Raw genomic sequence first — 16,999 nt, 5'->3', positions numbered from 1 at the left:
TTATGAGAATTATTATTATTATTATTACTTCACTTCTCTGGGCTTCAGTTACCTCATCTGTAAAATGGAGATTAAGGATGAGAGCCCCATGGGGCACAGGGACTGTGCCCAACCTGATTAACTTGCATTTACCCCAGTGCTCAGAACAGTGCGTGGCACATAGTAAGCGCTTAACAAGTACCATTATTGTTATTATTATTATCCAGTCAGGGTCGGTCCGCCCTTCCAGCCACCTCCTCCACTCCAGCCCGTCCCAAACAGACTCTCCGACACCTGGTCGGCCCCCGCAGCACCTCCGGGCCTGGCAGAGAGGGCTGCAATGGCCATGGAAGGGTGGGAGAGTAGTAATGGTGGTGATACCCAGTGCAGCTGTGGTTCCAGACGGTCATCATCAATCGTATTTATTGAGCGCTTACTGTGTGCAGAGCACTGTACTAAGTGCTTGGGAAGTACAAGTTGGCAGCATATAGAGACAGTCCCTACCCAACAGTGGGCTCACAGTCCTGCCCGAGCTCTGCCCTTTAACCCTGGGAGCACCAGGGCCAGGTCTCCAAACCCCACCTCCACCCCGCCGGGTCCCCATGGACACGAGCATCGCTTCTGAGCCGCCGCACTCGGTGGCAGGAGCCGTGGCAAGGGGGAGGCAGGCGCTGGGGACGGGATCCATACGAGAAGCAGCGGGGCCTAGTGGAGAGATCATGGGCCTCGGAGGCAGAAGGGCCTGGGTTCGAATCCTGACCCTGCCAATTGCTTGCCGTGGGAACTTGGGCGAGTCACTTCTCCAGGCCTCTGTTTCCTCAACCGTTAAATGGGGCTACCTGTTCTCCCTCCTACTTAATAATAATAATAATAATGGCGTTTATTAAGCACTTACTATGTGCAGAGCACTGTTCTAAGCACTGGGGGGATACGAGGTGATCAAGTTGTCCCACGTGGGGCTCACAGTCTTAATCCCCATTTTACAGATGAGGTAACTGAGGCGCAGAGAAGTTAAGCGACTTGCCCAAGGTCACACAGCAGACATGTGGTGGAGTCGGGATTCGAACCCATGACCTCTGACTCCAAAGCCCGGGCTCTTTCCACTGAGCCACGCTACTTCTCTGAGCCACATGCAGGACAGGGGCTCTGTCTGACCTAATTAACTTGGACCTTCCCCAGTGCTTAGAATGGTGTTTGACACATAGTAAGAGTTTAACAAAGACCATAATCAATCATATGGGTTCCTTGTGGCCACGCAGACCGTCCCCATGGCATTGAACCTAGCAGCAATCCAGCCGGGGGGAGCGGTGACAAAATCCATTTCTGAAAGATATCCAGACCAGTCTTGCTGGCCTGAGGTAGCCACCTCTGTGTGTTGAGGGGTGACCATTCCTTCCTACCCCCACCCTAGCAGGGGAGGGCCCCTGCTTTGATTCTCGGGGGCAGACGGGCTGGACACACCCCAACCCCCATCCTGGCCTGAATCTAATCAAAGTCCAGCGCTCATTCCAGCTGCTCTGCTGCCTTCCCTGACTGTCAAGAAAAAATCATTACTCTGCCCTCTCCTACCTGGCATCTGAGTTTCTCCATCTCAGTTCCATCAGTCAGAAAAAATGAAATGAAAGCCCTTCAGCCTCCAGAAGGGTCAGCTGGCCCAAAGGGGCCCCAGGGAGAAGGTTACGGGGCCCTGAACCCCTCACCAGGGGCCCTGGGCTCAGTGGACAGTGCAGGAGGACATGCCCACAGGCTTCTAGACTGTGAGCCCACTGTTGGGTAGGGACCGTCTCTATATGTTGCCAACTTGTACTTCCTAAGCGCTTGGTACAGTGCTCTGCACACAGTAAGTGCTCAATAAATACGATTAAATCAATGCCCTCTGGAGCAGTTTCTCTTCTCTGCTATGGCTGCTCTTTCGTTTCTTTGCTTAATAAAGCGCTCCGTATCCACTGGGCACCTGCTGTGTGCAGGACACTGTATTGGAGGCCTGCTGTTTTCAGAGTACTGTACTGGGCACCTACCAAGTGCAGAGCACTGTAGCCGAATCCCTGCTTTGTGCAGAACACCGTATTGGGGGCCTTATTAGGTGCATAATGCTGCACCTGGATCCCTTGTGTGAAGATCACAGGGATCATTAGTTGAGAAAAATAACAGTGACTTAGAGGCATTAGTTCGGTAGAAATTGGATGGTCTCTCTTCAGAGCCCACCCAACCCCCCACCTGCTGAGTGCAGGACACTGTTCTAAGCACTCGGGAAGTACAAAAGGTAGAAACAACACATTCCCTACCCGGGAAAAGTGGAATAGGAAAGCTTTCCCATCATCTTTCCTTTTCCGCTCCTTCCCATCATACCTCCTTTCTCCTTTTTCCCATCTCCTCCCCCCCGACCATGATTCTGCTGTTTTCCTTCACCCCCATTCAGCTCTTTCCCATCAACATCCCCTTCTGCTCTTTCCCAAAACCCGCATTCTGCTCTTTACCAATATCCTGTTCTATTTTTTTCTGTCACCCTCCATTTTACCCTCTCCCTTCATCCCCTACTCCACTCTTTCTCATCACCTTCCGTTCTGCCCTCTCATCACCCCCTAATTTGTTTCTTTCCCATCCTCTGATTCTTTCCCATCACTCATCACCCTCATTTTGCTCTTTCCCATCACCCCCACACCACTCTTTAGCAACACCTTGTTCTACTATTTCCCATCACCCTCCATTCTATCCATCCTTCATCCCCTACCCCTCTCTTTTCCATCGACCCCATCTGCCCTTTCCCATTACCCCCCATTCTGCTCTTTCCTGTCACTTTCTATTCCGCCCACTCCCCACACTTCCCCATTCTGTCCCTTCTCACCACCCCCTTCCTGAGGGAGGGGCAGCAGATTTGAGACCCTCAAAGACACCAGAGAAACCTTAGCTTTTTCTTACATCCTGTGTGCTTCATGTTGGCATGCCAGGGAAAAACAAAGTCCTTGAGTTAATGTGGAGTGGTGACACCATCTTTGATCCCAACTTCGGTGAACAGCCCTTGAGTCGGGCCCCAGATTGAGAGGGTCCAGGGTCTTGAGAACAGAACTCACCGTGTTCACACATGGCATGTCACCACTAGCCTGTGGAGATTAGAAACTATGTTTGGTCACAATTTCCTCAGTGTGCAAGATCTGAGGAGAGATGGGAGAAAGGGGAAGGGAAAATATGATTGAATTCAATACCTACTGAGAGCAGAGTGCTGTACTAGATGCCTACTGCGTGCAGAGAACTGTACTGCCACCTGTTGTGTGCACCCAGACTGAGCCCCCTTTTCCTCTCCTCAATCAATCATATTTATTGAGCACTTACTGTGTGCAGAGCACTGTACTAAGCGCTTGGGAAGTACAAGTTGGCAACGTATAGAGACAGTCCCTCCCCACCCTCCCCATCCCCCCCAGCCTACCTCCTTCCCCTCCCCACAGCACCTGTATATATGTTTGTACAGATCTATTACTCTATTTATTTTACTTGTACATATTTACTATTCTATTAATTTTGTTAATGATGTGCATCTAGCTTTATTTCTATTTATTCTGATGACTTGACACCTGTCCACATGTTTTATTGTCTGTCTACCCTTCTAGACTGTGAGCCCATTGTTGGGTAGGAACTGTCTCTATATGTTGCCAACTTGTACTTCCCAAGCAATTAGTACAGTGCTCTGCACACAGTAAGCACTCTATAAATATGACTGACTGAATGAATGAATGCAGAGCTCTGTTCCGGGTGCTTCCTCTGTGAAGATGCTTAATTTTCTGCTGCCTGGGTGCAGAGAGCTATACTGGGTTCCCACTGTGTACAGAACACTTTACTGGATACCTCGTGGGTGTAATAACCATCATAAGTGCTTACTACCTTAAAAGAAGCAGACACAACCCCTAGCCTTGAGGAGCTTCTAATCTATTGGGGGAGGTGGGCTATCTCCCCGAGGGAAGCAGCAGGGCCTAGTGGAGAGATCAAGGACCTGGGTTCTAATCCTGGCTCTGCCTCTTATCTCCTGTGTAACCTCGGGTGAGTCATTTCACTTCTCTGAGCCTCAGTTCCCTCATTTGCAAAATGGGGATTCAATACCTGCTCTCCTTTCTACTTAGACGGTGAGCCCCTTGTGGGACCTGATTTTTTTATGGCATTTGTTAAGCGCTTACTATGTGCCAGTCACTGTACTAAGCTCTAGGGTAAATACAAGCTTCTCAAATTGGACAGAGTCCAAGTCCCATACAGGGTTCACAGTCTTAATCCCCATTTTATAGATGAGATAGCTGAGGCACAGAGGAGTTAAGTGACTTGTCCAAGGTTACACATCAGACAAGTGGCAGAGCTGGAATTAGAACCTGGGTCCTGCAGAGTCCCAGGTCTGTGCTCTTTCCATTAGGCCACACTGCTCATCTTGCATCCACCCCAGTGCTTAGAACAGTGCACGGCTCATAGCAAGCTCTTAACAATGGTTATAATTATTATTATCATTAGTATTACCATTATTGTTACCAGACAGCTGACCTACCAGGGAAGGAAGGCACTGAGTCCCCCCTTGGAGAATTCTCACTCCATGGCCAGAGTTCAGAGGGCATCATCTGTGGGACGTTAAGAAGAAATGTTTACTTCTTTTTGTCATTAACGGAGCAAGTTGGGTTTCAAGGAGATGTGCAGAATTTCCCTGACTGCCTCTTTCCCCGGCTGGGAGTTCAGGGGTCAGTCAGACCTGGAGAGATAATGGCTCCAAGTCTGGGTGTCCTCGGATGACAATCACTCCCTGGAAGGATTGGAAAAGGTCTCAGTTACAGGTGTTAAATGAGGGAATTGGCAGTTGACAGTCACTCATCCTAGCCAGCCTGGATTACTGCGACTGCTTCCTTGTTGACTTCCCAGCCTCCTGTCTCTCCCAACTCCAGTCCACACTTCACTCAGCTGCCTGGATCATTTTTCTACAAAAACGCTTTGGCCATGTTTCCCCACTCCTCAAGAAATTCCAGTGGTTGCCCATCCACCTCCGCATCTAACAAATACTCCTGACAATTGGCTTTCAAGCACTTAATCACTTTGCCCCCTTCTACTTCACCTCGTTAATCTTCTACTACAATTCAGCCCACACACTTCGCTCCTCTAATGCTAACTTTCTCACTGTGCCACCATCTTATCTATCTCACAGCCGACCCCTCGCCCATGTCCTCTCTCTGGCCTGCAATACCCTCCCTCCTCAAATCCGACAGACAATTAGTCTTCCCTCCTTCAAAGCCTTATTGAGGGGACATCTCCTCCAAGAGACCTTTCCTAAGTCCCCTTTCCTCTTCTCCCACTCCTTTCTGCATCCCCCTGACTTGCTCCCTTTGTTCTTTCCCCCTCCCAGCCCCACACCACTTACGTACAAATCTGTAGCTTATTTATTTAGATTAACGTCTGTCTCCCCGACTCTAGACTTTAAGCTCGTTGTGGGGTAGGAACATGTCCATTTATTGTTGTACTTTCCCAAGCGCTTAGTACAGTGCTCTGCCCACAGTAAGCCCTCAATAAATATGACTGACTGAATGAATGAATGACCAGTGAGCTAGGGTGACTCTGGAATTGCTGTTCCCCAAATGCCACCTCCCGAGGGGAGGGACCCACTTGGAGCTGGAAGGCGACAGGGTCAGAGACAATAGCAGGAACCATGGTTTCCCTTGGCAGGGAGTCATGATACCGAAAACACTGCAGTGTTTGGGACAGATCCACTGATGAGGGCCCATGCTGGATCACTGGGGGATGGTCAGGGATGGAGAAGGGTGAGTCAGAGCCGTTGGATGGTCTATGCTGGGTCACTGGGGGAGAGTCAGGGATGGAGAAGGGTATTGGATGGTCTGTGCTGGAGAGAGGTGGGGACAGAGCGGGAAGAGTCAGGGGTATTGGGTGGTCCATGCTGGGTCACTGGGGGACGGTCAGGGATGGAGAGGGGAGAGTCAGAGGTGTTGGATGGACCATGCTGGGTCACTGAGGGAGGGTCAAGGGTGTTGGATGGTCCATGCTGCGTCACTGAGGGAGGGTCAGGGATGGAGAGGGGAGAGTTAGGGGTGTTGGATGGTCCACACTGGGTCCATCCTTAACATAGGCCTGTGTCCAGGACAACCAGTACATTGTTCCTCCCAATGGCCCTGAGGTAACTACAAACTCTGTTGTATTCTCCCAAGCGTTTAGTACAGTGCTCCCCACACAGTAAGCCTTCACCACATGCCACTGATTGATTGATGATTGATCGTTCAGAGTCCCAGGCTCAGGGCCTTCAGGGCTGACCGAGGACAGCGTCATTCATGATCTGATGATCTTATCAAAGTTAATTTCGTAGTAACCTTTCTTTGTGTTTCGCTTTGTTTAAAATCTATCCGAGATGCTATACTTCTAACCGTCCAAGGCTGAGCTTTTCTCCCAAGTTATTTTGATCCATTGTGAAATTTGCATTTAAGGCATAATTGCCAGCATTGTAATCCATACAGAACGCAATTAGAAATAATATCCATCATTTCGGTTTTGAATCTATTGCTAATTCAGCATCAGCTCCGTCTGTCTTCCAGGCCACCAGTGAGGCCGGGAAGGAAACTCTAATTTTAGGGGGAGCTCCCAGGAAAGATGAAGTTCCCGCTGTTCTCATTTAAGCTCGCTTTTCATTGGAGGGCATTCCCTCCCTTACGGGTCTCGTCTCGGACAGGAAGGTGAATTCAGAGGCCAGCCTGAGAAGGGCTTCCTGCCCCCACCCTTCCATGATCAGCTTTCCCCTGCTGGAAAGAAAGCTCTGTGATTGTATCATCATCATCATCAATCGTATTTATTGAGCGCTTACTATGTGCAGAGCACTGTACTAAGCGCTTGGGAAGTACAAATTGGCAATGCATAGAGACAGTCCCTACCCAACAGTGGGCTCACAGTCTAAAAACATTGTGTCTGTTGCTCTTCTCACATGCTCCTAAGTGCTCACTACAGCCCTGTCACACAGTAGACACAGGTCAGAGAATCAATATGGCATATTGGTTAGAGCACGGGACTGGGAGTCAAAAGGACCTGGATTCTAATCTTGGCTCTGCCACTTGCCTGCTGTGTGAACTTGGGCAAGTCACTTCACTTCTCTGTGTCTCAGTTACCTCATCTGTAAAATGGGGATTGAGACTGTGAGCCCCATATGGGACAGGGACTGTGTCCAACCCAATTTGTTTGTATCCACCCCAGCGCTTAGTACAGTGTCTGGAACATAATAAGTGCTTAACAAATACCATAATTATTAGTGTTATTATTATTATTATTGTTATTCAGTGCTCTGCACATAGTAGACACTCAGTAGAGCTCACCTTCTCCAGAAGGCCTTCCCAGACTGAGCCCCTTCCCTCCTCTCCCCCTCATCCCCCTCTCCATCCCCCCATCTTACCTCCTTCCCTTTCCCACAGCACCTGTATATATGTATATATGTTTGTACATATTTATTACTCTATTTATTTATTTATTTATTTTACTTGTACATATCTATTCTATTTATTTTATTTTGTTAGTATATTTGGTTTTGTTCTCTGTCTCCCCCTTTTAGACTGTGAGCCCACTGTTGGGCAGGGACTGTCTCTATATGTTGCCAATTTGTACTTCCCAAGCGCTTAGTACAGTGCTCTGCACACAGTAAGCGTTCAATAAATACGATTGATGATGATGATGATGAACACAGTAGTACATAGAACAGCTCCCTGCAAACAATAGACATCCATTTCAGCACTCTGCACAAAGTAGGAGTCTGGTACACTGCTCTCCCAGCTGATTCTTGTGATAATAATGACAGATCATGATGTCGATGACAGATAGTTTGTGTTGTTTCCTCACAGTTCTTCCAGAATAGAGAGTATCTTGGCATCCCCCTTGCCGTTCACATGAGAATCAAAAAGTTATTCCTTCTACATTTTTGTGGGGGTTGTTTATGGTATTTGTTAAACACTTACTCTGTGTCAAACAATGTCCTAAGCACTGGTGAAGGTATAAATTAATTAGGTTGGACACAGTCCCTGTCCCACATGGGACTCACAATCCAAGTAGGAGAGAAAACAGGGATTTAGTCCCCATTTTGCAGGTAAGGTAACTGAGGCACATACTGTGAGCTCATTGTGCATATTTATTTATTGTATTTTGTTAATATGTTTTGTTTTGTTGTCTGTCTCCCCCTTCTAGACTGTGAGCCCGGTGTTGGGTAGGGACCGTCTCTACATGTTGCCAACTTGTACTTCCCAAGCACTTAGTACAGTGCTCTGCACACAGTAAGCGCTCAATAAATACGATTGAATGAATGAATGAATGAATTGTGGGCAGGAAATGTCATTTTTTATCGTTGTATTGTACAGTGCTCTGCACACAGTAAGCACTTAATAAATACAATTGAATGAATGAATGGACTTTCCCAAGGTCACACAGCAAGCATATGGCAGAGCCGGGGTTGGAACCCAGGTCCTCGGACTCCCAGTCCCAGGCTCTATCGACTAGACCATTACTACATCAATCAATCAATCAATCAGTCGTATTTACTGAGCACTTACTGTGTGCAGAGCACTGTACTAAGCACTTGGGAAGTACAAGTCGGCAACATATAGAGACAGTCCCTACCCAACAGTGGGCTCACAGTCTTAAAGGGGGAGACAGAGAACAAAACCAAACATACTAACAAAATAAAATAAATAGAATAGATATGCACAAGTAAAATAAATAAATAAATAAATACTACATCTCAGCTGAAGGTCCAGTCAAAATCTCTCCAGCCTTGGGTCAATCCCTTTTTCTCTAGTTCTGCCCTCAGTGAGCCTGGAGATCTGCTGGCCAGATTCCTGTTTCTCCCCATAAACTCTTCAGAGACTCAGCGGGGGCAATGCCCCCCTCCCACGATCCTCACCCCCTCCAGCCCCCCCACCAGTTGTTCCTCCTCTGGTTCAGTCCCATTTTTCCCTATTGTCTGCTGCCTCCACCCCCAGGTCCTGGCTGGTTGGGTGGAAGTAGGTGGTCGTGGGTGGCAGTGGGTGGCTGTGGGTGGCTGCCTTTTTATTTTCCACAGTTTCAGCCTCCAATCCTGCATGGAAAATTACACTGATTAGAACACTCAGGTCATCCTAATTAAATTTATACTTCGTTAATTCCAGCCTCTCTCAATCCCACCTTTGCTGCTTCCTGAAGGAGAGGGGAAGGAGGAGGGAGAGAGTAGGGAGGAAGAGGAGAGAGACACTATCCCTGTGTGGAGAAGCAATTCCGCATGGCAGGGACCCGTAGTGTAGTGAATAGAGCACGAGCCTGGGAATCAGAAAATCATGGGTTCTAAATCCTGGCCCCGCCACTTCTCCACTGTGTGACCTTGGGCAAATCACTTCACTTCTCTGTTCCTCAGTTCCCTCATCTGTGTAAGCCCCATGCGGGACAGGGACTGCGCCCTACCTGATTTGTTTGTATTCACCCCAGCACTTAGTACACTGCCTGGCACATTGTGAGCCCTTAACAAATACCACATTATTATTGTGTCCTGGGGTCAATTTTGTCATCAGTAAAAGGGAGAGACAACTCCCCCACCTGTCTCCAGGCCATCTCCCAGGGTTGCTAGGGGATACAAGATCACTGACTTGAACTCAAGTTGGGATTTGGGAACCCTGACTCCTGACCACTGGCTGGGAGGCAAAACAATCAGTTCTCTCCTCTCTGCACTCTTCTCCCACTATACTCCAGCTTACATTTTTCATTCCTCTCAACCCAACCTACTCACTGTGCCTCATTCTCATCTTCCCCCGCCACCAACCCCTTGGCCACACTCTTCCACTGGCCTGGAATTTCCTCCCCTTTCACACCTGGCCGACCACCACTCTCCCCATCTTCAAAACTCCCCCCAAATCCCAGCTTCTCCAGAAGGCTGTCCCTGATGAATCTCTCATCTTAAAAATAATAATAATAATAATAGTGGCATTTATTAAGCACTTACTATGTGCAAAGCACTGTTCTAAGCGCTGGGGAGGTTACAAGGTGATCAGGTTGTCCCACAGGAGGCTCAGAGTCTTTGTCCCCATTTCACAGTTGAGGTAACTGAGGCCCAGAGAAGTGAAGTGACTTGCCCAAAGTCACACAGCCAACAATCGGGATATGAACCCATGACCTCTGACTCCAAAGCCTGGGGTCTTTCCACTGAGCCACGCTGCTTCTTCATCTTCTCACCCTCTCTCCCACATCTGCCACTTCAGTCCTTCCAAGTCACCTAAGCGCTTGAGTATCTGTATTACAAGTCCTCTTACTTAGGCACTAATTCATATTCACCTCCCCATCATCATCATCATCAATCGTATTTATTGAGCGCTTACTATGTGCAGAGCTCCCCATCCTTCACCATCCTCCTACCTGTGATTCCTTTCTGAGTTCCCCTCCCCACAAGATTTTAAGCTGCTTCAGGGCAGGGGTCATGGCTACTAACTCTATTGTACTCCCCCAAGCACTCAGTGGGAAGGAAATATGTCTTTTCATTGTTCTACTGTACTCTTCTAAGTGCTTAGTACAGTGCTCAGCACGCAGTAGACTATAAATTCCTGAGAGCAGAGATCCATATCTACTAACTCTATTGTACTCTCCCAAGCACTCAGTACAGTGCTCTCCCCACAGCACTCTGGGCAAGTCATTTAACTTCTCTGTGCCTCAGTTACTTCATCTGTAAAATGGGGAATAAGACTGTGAGCCCCACATGGGACAGCCTGATTACCTTGTATCTACCCTAGTGCTTAGAACAGTGTGTGGCACGTAGTAAGCATTCAACAAATACCATTATTATTAGTAGTAGTAGTAGTAGACATGATTCTGCCCTCAAGGAACTTATGTCTACTAACTTTATCGTACTCTCCCAAAGGCTCAGTACAGTGCTCTGCGCACAATAGACTATAAATTCTTTGAGGGCAGAAGTGGGAAGAGCACAGGCTTGGGAGTCAGACATCATGGGTTCTAATCCCAGCTCTGCCACTTGACTGCTGTGTGATCTTGGGTAAGCCACTTAATAATAATAATAATAATAATAATAATAATAATAATAATGGTATTTGTTGAGTGCTTACTATGTGCCATGCACTGTTCTAAGCACTGGGGTAGATACAAGGTAATCAGGCTGTCCCACGTGGGGCTAATAGTCTTATTCCCCATTTTACAGATGAGGTAACTGAGGCACAGAGAAGTTAAGTGACTTGCCCAAAGTCACACAATTGACAAGTGTTGGAGCCGGGATTTGAACCCATGACCTCTGACTTCCAAGCCTGTGCTCTTTCCACTAAGCCACACTGCTTCTCTTCTCTTTGCCTCAGTTCCCTCATCTGTAAAATGGGGATTAAGACTGGTTAAGACTGTGAGCCCCACGTGGGACAATCCGATTACCTTATATCTACCCCAGCCCTTAGTACAGTGCTTGTAACATAGTAAGCACTTAACAAATACCATCATTATTGTTATTATCATCATGTCTACTAACTCTATCGGATTCTCCAAGCACTTAATACAGTGTTCTGCATACAGAAGATTGTATGAGGGCAGGGATCACATTTACAACTCTACTGTTCTCTGTTGTACACTTCCAAGCACTTAGTACAGTGCTCTTGTAGACTAAGCTCCTTGACAGCAGGGATTGTGTTTTACTAACACTATTGTTCTAAGCTCTCCCAAGCATTTATACACTGTTCTGCATTGCGTCCAATCTGATTAGCTTATATCTACCCCAGCGCTGAGTACAGTGCTTGGCACATGGTAAGCACTTAATGACTGTCACAGTTCTTATTACTATTATTTCGATGGGCAGTCAGTCAATTCTGTGCATTGACTGATTAACTGATTGCAGTATCATCATCAATCATCAATCGTATTTATTGAGCGCTTACTGTGTGCAGAGCACTGTACTAAGCGCTTGGGAAGTACAAGTTGGCAACATATAGAGACGGTCCCTACCCAACAGTGGGCTCACAGTCTACTGTTTCTACCAGTAGAAGCAGGTAGGAAAGGCACCTCCCTCCTGGTAACTAAGATTCCTGTCTGCTTATAGTTGTATTCTCCCAAACACTTAGTACAGTGCTCTGCACACGGTGGACACTCAATAAATATGATTGAATGGATAAATGAATTCCTATGTCGTTCCCAGAACCACCAGCAGCCTGGATCCTTAGCGGAATCGCCCAGCCATGGACAGACCAGCCTTGCCCAGCTGTTTCTACGCGACCCTGATCCTCATTGTAAGTGCGGGAAGGACTGATCGCAGGGGTCTGGAGACGGGGATGATGGAGAACAGAGAGTCACTGGGGTTGGCTTCGCTGGAGGGAGAGTCAGGGATGGAGAGGGGAGAGGCAGGGGTGTGGGATAATCTTTGTTGGGTCACTGGGAGAGAGGCAGGGATGGGGAGGGGAGAGGCAGGGGCGTGGGATGGTCCGTGCTGGCTCACAGAGGGGAGAGTCAGGGATGTGGAGGAGAGAATCAGAGGTTTGGGCCGGTCTGTGGTGAATCACTGAGAAGAAGTCAGGGATGGAGAGAGACTAGTCAGGGGTGCTGGATGGTTTTTTTTAAATGGCATTTATTAAGCGCTTACTATGTGCAAAGCACTGTTTATTTATTTATTTATTTTACTTGTACATATCTATTCTGTCTATTTTATTTTGTTAGTAGGTTTGGTTTTGTTCTCTGTCTCCCCCTTTTAGACTGTGAGCCCACCATTGGGTAGGGACTGTCTCTACATGTTGCCAATTTGTACTTCCCAAACGCTTAGTACAGTGCTCTGCACATAGTAAGCGCTCAATAAATACGATTGATGATGACGATGATGATGTTCTAAGCACTGGGGAGGTTACAAGGTTGTCCCACGGGCGGGCTCACAGTCTTAATCCCCATTTTACAGATGAGGTAACTGAGGCCCAGAGAAGCTAAGTGACTTGCCCAAAGTCACACAGCTGACAACTGGCAGAACCGGTATTTGAACCCATGACCTCTGACTCCAAAGCCCTGGCTCCTTTCCACCGAGCCATGCTGCTTCCCTCATTTGCTAGGACCCTGAGGGGAGAATAAGGGATGGAGAAGGGAGAAATCAGCATGGCCTAGTGGAAAGAGCACTGGGTTCTAATCCCACTCCATGACCTGTCTGCTGTGTGACTTTGGGCAAGTCACTTTACTTATCTGAGCCTCAGTTCCCTCATCTGTAAAATGAGGATTGAGACTGCGAGCTCCATATAATAATGATGGTGTTTGTTAAGCATTTACTATGTGCCAAGCACTGTTCTAAGCGCTGGATAATAATGATGGCATTTGTTAAGTGCTTACTATTTGCTGAGCACTCTTCTAAGCACTGGAGTAGATACACGGTAATCAGGTGGTCCCACATGGGGCTCACAGTCTTAATCCCCATTTTACAGATGAGGTAACTGAGACCCAGAGAAGGCAAGTGACTTGCCCAAAGTCACACAGCTGATCAGTGGCAGAGCCGGGATTAGAACCCATGACCTCTGACTCCCAAGCTCTGGCTCTTTCCATTAAGCCAGGCTGCTTGGGACATGGACTGTGTCCATGGTCTGCATCCAACCCGATTAGTGTGTATATACCCCAGTGCTTAGTACAGTGCTTGGCACATAGTAAGCACTTAACAAATACCATAAAAAAATTAGGGTAGTAATAATAATTATTATTATGGTACTTGTTAAGTGCTTACTATGTACCAGGCACTGTTCTAAGCACTGGGATAGATACAAGTTAATCAGGTTGGAACCAGTCCCTATTCCCCATGGGGCTCACAGTCTTAATAATAATAATAATAATAATAATGGCATTTGTTAAGTGCTTACTATGTGCAAAGCACTGTTCTAAGCGCTGGGGAGGATACAAGGTGATTAAGTTGTCCCACGTGGGGCTCACAGTCAATCCCCATTTTACAGATGAGGTAACTGAGGCTCAGAGAAGTTAAGTGACTTGCCCAAGGTCACACAGCAGACATTTGGCGGAGCCGGGATTCGAACCCCTGACCTCTGACTCCAAAGCCCGTGCTCTTTCCACTGAGCCACGCTGCTTCTCCATTTTATAGATGAGATAACTGAGGCCCAGAGAAGTGAAGTGACTTTCCCAAGGTCACACAGCAGACATGTGGCGGAGCCGGTAGTAGAACCCAATTCCTTCTGACTCCCAGGATTTTGGATGGTCCATTACTTTCCAAGTAGCTAGTTGTCCAAGGTGTCCAAGCAGTCAGACCACCATTTTCCAAGGGTCCCAGTGCCCTGATGGGAGACTGAATCCCCATCAGGGCCCCGTGGTGCTCTCAGACCCCTCCCTCCCTCCATTCCCTCCAGACAATGGGGGTCCAAAGCCCCCACCCTCACTGCCTAGCCACCCAAAGTATGGTGGTTTGGTCATCATGTGTGACATCATTTACTCGAGCTTTCGGTGTGACATCACATCTACAGCTACTAAACCACCATACAAGGGACCACAGGGAACGGTATCCAGGGAGGTTGGCCGGCATCAGGGGAGGTTGGCCATCATCCAGTTGGGCAGCCAAGCTGGACAGAGGGACATGGCGGGGGCCAGGCTGGATGGAGAAGCTGCGTGGCCTACTGGATAGAGCATGGGCTTGGGAGTCAGAAGGACCCGGGTTCTCACCCCAGATCCTCCACTTGTCTGCTGTGTGACCTTGGGCAAGTCACTTCACTTCTCTGGGTCTCAGTTACCTCATCTGTCAAATAGGAATGAAGACTGTGAACCCCATTTGGGACAGGGTCTGGGTCCAACCTGATCAATTCGTACCTACCCCAGTGCTTAGAACAGTGCCTGGCACATAGTAAGCACTTAATAAATACCATTAACAAACAAACAAAAGGGGGACACGGCTGGGGCCAGGCTGGTTGGAGGGGAGTGGCGGAGGTCTGGCTGGACTGAAGCGGGGTGTAACGGGGGCCGCGCTGGCCCAGAGGAGCCGGGGAGATTTACGATTCTCCAGTGCCGGGTTCAACCCGGAGAAGACACTCACGCAGACTTTGGTCCGGACCCCTGTTGGCCAATTGTTGGGCAAGGAAATTCTGAATCCACAATAGCCACCCGGAGTGATGACCTCCCCTCAGCTCTTCCCCACTCCTGCCATCCTCTCCCCTTCCCCTTTCCTCTCCCCTCCTCTTCTTCTGCAGAGATCATCTCCCTTTCTTTTCTTCACCTCTGCTGTCCCCTCCCCTCCCTTTCTTCTTCCCCACCTTCTCCTCCCCCTTCCTCTCTTCTCGCCCCCACCTCTCTTGGAGAGATCATCTCTCCCTCCTCTTCACCACCCCTGCTGTCCCCTCCCCTTCTTTTCATCTTCTCCACACTCCCCTTCCCTGGAATGATCATTCCCCCTCACTCTTCCTCATCCCTGCCATCTCCTCTCCTCCCTTTCCTCTGTTCTTCTCTCCCCCTCCCCTTCCCCTCTCCTGGAGAGATTGTCTCCCCTGCACCTCTTCCTTCCTCCTTCCCTCCCTCCTTCCCTCCCCTCTCTTGGAGAGATCCTTTTCCCCCGCCCCCCACCCCTCCGCAACTCTTCCTCAGTCCTTCCCTCCTCCCTTCTTCTCCCCCTCCCTTCTCCTGGAGAGATCGTCTCCCCCACTGTTCACACCTCCCCCCTCCACTCTCCTCACCCCTTCTCTCTTCCCTGTTACAATTCCTGGGAAATGAAGGCCCCAGCAGACAGACAGGCTAAGCTGGAATAAATCTGCCCTGGGAACCTGCAGAGGGGAATATTCTCCCAATGGGTAGATGAACGGACCAACAGATGGATGGAAGGACAGAGAGCCTTCACAGATCCTTTGCCAGCTGAAAGAATCTCAGGGTTGATAAGCTTTGATGAATTTTTCCCCGAGATAATGAGCATTTTTTTTCCTAAATCCAGAACCTGGAATAGATAATCAGAGTCACCCTAGCATTTTTTCAATCTTCAGGGGTTTTTGTAATGGTATTTGTTAAGCACTTACTATGTGTCAAGCACTGTTCTAAGCACTGGAGGAGACATAAGTTAATAAAACCAGACATAGTTTTGGTCCCACATGGGGCTCACTGTCTAAGTAGGAGGGAGAACAGCTATTGAATCCCCATTTTGCACTTGAGGAAACTGAGGCCCAGAGAAGTTAAGTGACTTGCCCAAGGTCACACAGCAGGTAAATGGTGGAGTCAGGATTAGAACCCAGATCCTCTGGCTCTTAGATCCAAGCTTTATCCACTGGTCCACACTGCTTCCCAGTATGTAACATCAGTAGAATGAATGAGATGTGGGGAGTCCAGGAGGGCGACCAACACACGGTTCCTCCAAGGATTTCCATGCCACTCTTGGACACAGAGCCCTGGGCTGGACGGATCAAGTCTGGATTGGGAGCAAAATCCTAGGCTGGGTGGCTTTGGAAGTTCATTATCTTGTAGAGCTTTAGAGAACAGGGACCTACTCTGGGAATATATAGACTGTCTCTATATGTTGCCAACTTGTACTTCCCAAGCGCTTAGTACGGTGCTCTGCACACAGTAAGCGCTCAATAAATACGATTGATGATGATGATGATGGGAAACAGAGCCCGGGCCTGGGAATCGGAAGGACCTGGGTCCTAATCCTGGCTCAGTCACTTGTCTGCTGTGTGACCTTGCGCAAGTCACTTAACTTCCCTGGGCCTCAGTTCCCCATCTGCAAAATGGGTATTAAGATAGTGAACCCTATGTAGGACAGGGATTCTGTCCAACTTGATTAGCTTGTATCTACCCCAGTGCTTAGAACAGTGCTTGACACAGTTAGTGCTTAGCAAATACCGTTATTATTATTATTATTATTATTACCAACATTTGGCTCATTTTGCATTCACACAACTGCCTAGTAGAGGGCCCTGTTCTCAGTGGGCACTGAGAACAAAGACCATTGACTGTACACAGTCTAAGAGGTGACATTCTGGAATTCAGTTGGACTGGAAGCTCTTTGAGGCCAGGAGTGGTGTCCGCCCCTGTCTCCTGCTCTCCCCACTGCCAAGTATGGGGCCCTGCC

The 16,999-nt window shown here is 48.4% G+C and overlaps 1 protein-coding gene across 1 annotated transcript in view; it reads left to right on the top strand.

Moving 5' to 3' along the window:
• Positions 1–16,999, top strand: part of CALCR (calcitonin receptor) — a 73,028-nt gene that overhangs the window by 18,894 nt on the left and 37,135 nt on the right. Inside the window, exon 2 of the mRNA XM_038771590.1 lies at positions 12,125–12,215. Within this exon, the coding sequence (XP_038627518.1) occupies positions 12,165–12,215 (51 nt within the window). The 5' untranslated portion in view covers positions 12,125–12,164. The remainder of the gene's footprint in view (positions 1–12,124; positions 12,216–16,999) is intronic.

The sequence above is a fragment of the Tachyglossus aculeatus genome, chromosome 2 (genome assembly GCF_015852505.1).
Source record: "Tachyglossus aculeatus isolate mTacAcu1 chromosome 2, mTacAcu1.pri, whole genome shotgun sequence".
NCBI classification, from domain to species: domain Eukaryota; kingdom Metazoa; phylum Chordata; class Mammalia; order Monotremata; family Tachyglossidae; genus Tachyglossus; species Tachyglossus aculeatus.
Note: the sequence above shows the minus strand (reverse complement) of the source record. Positions and strands in the feature narration are given on the sequence as shown.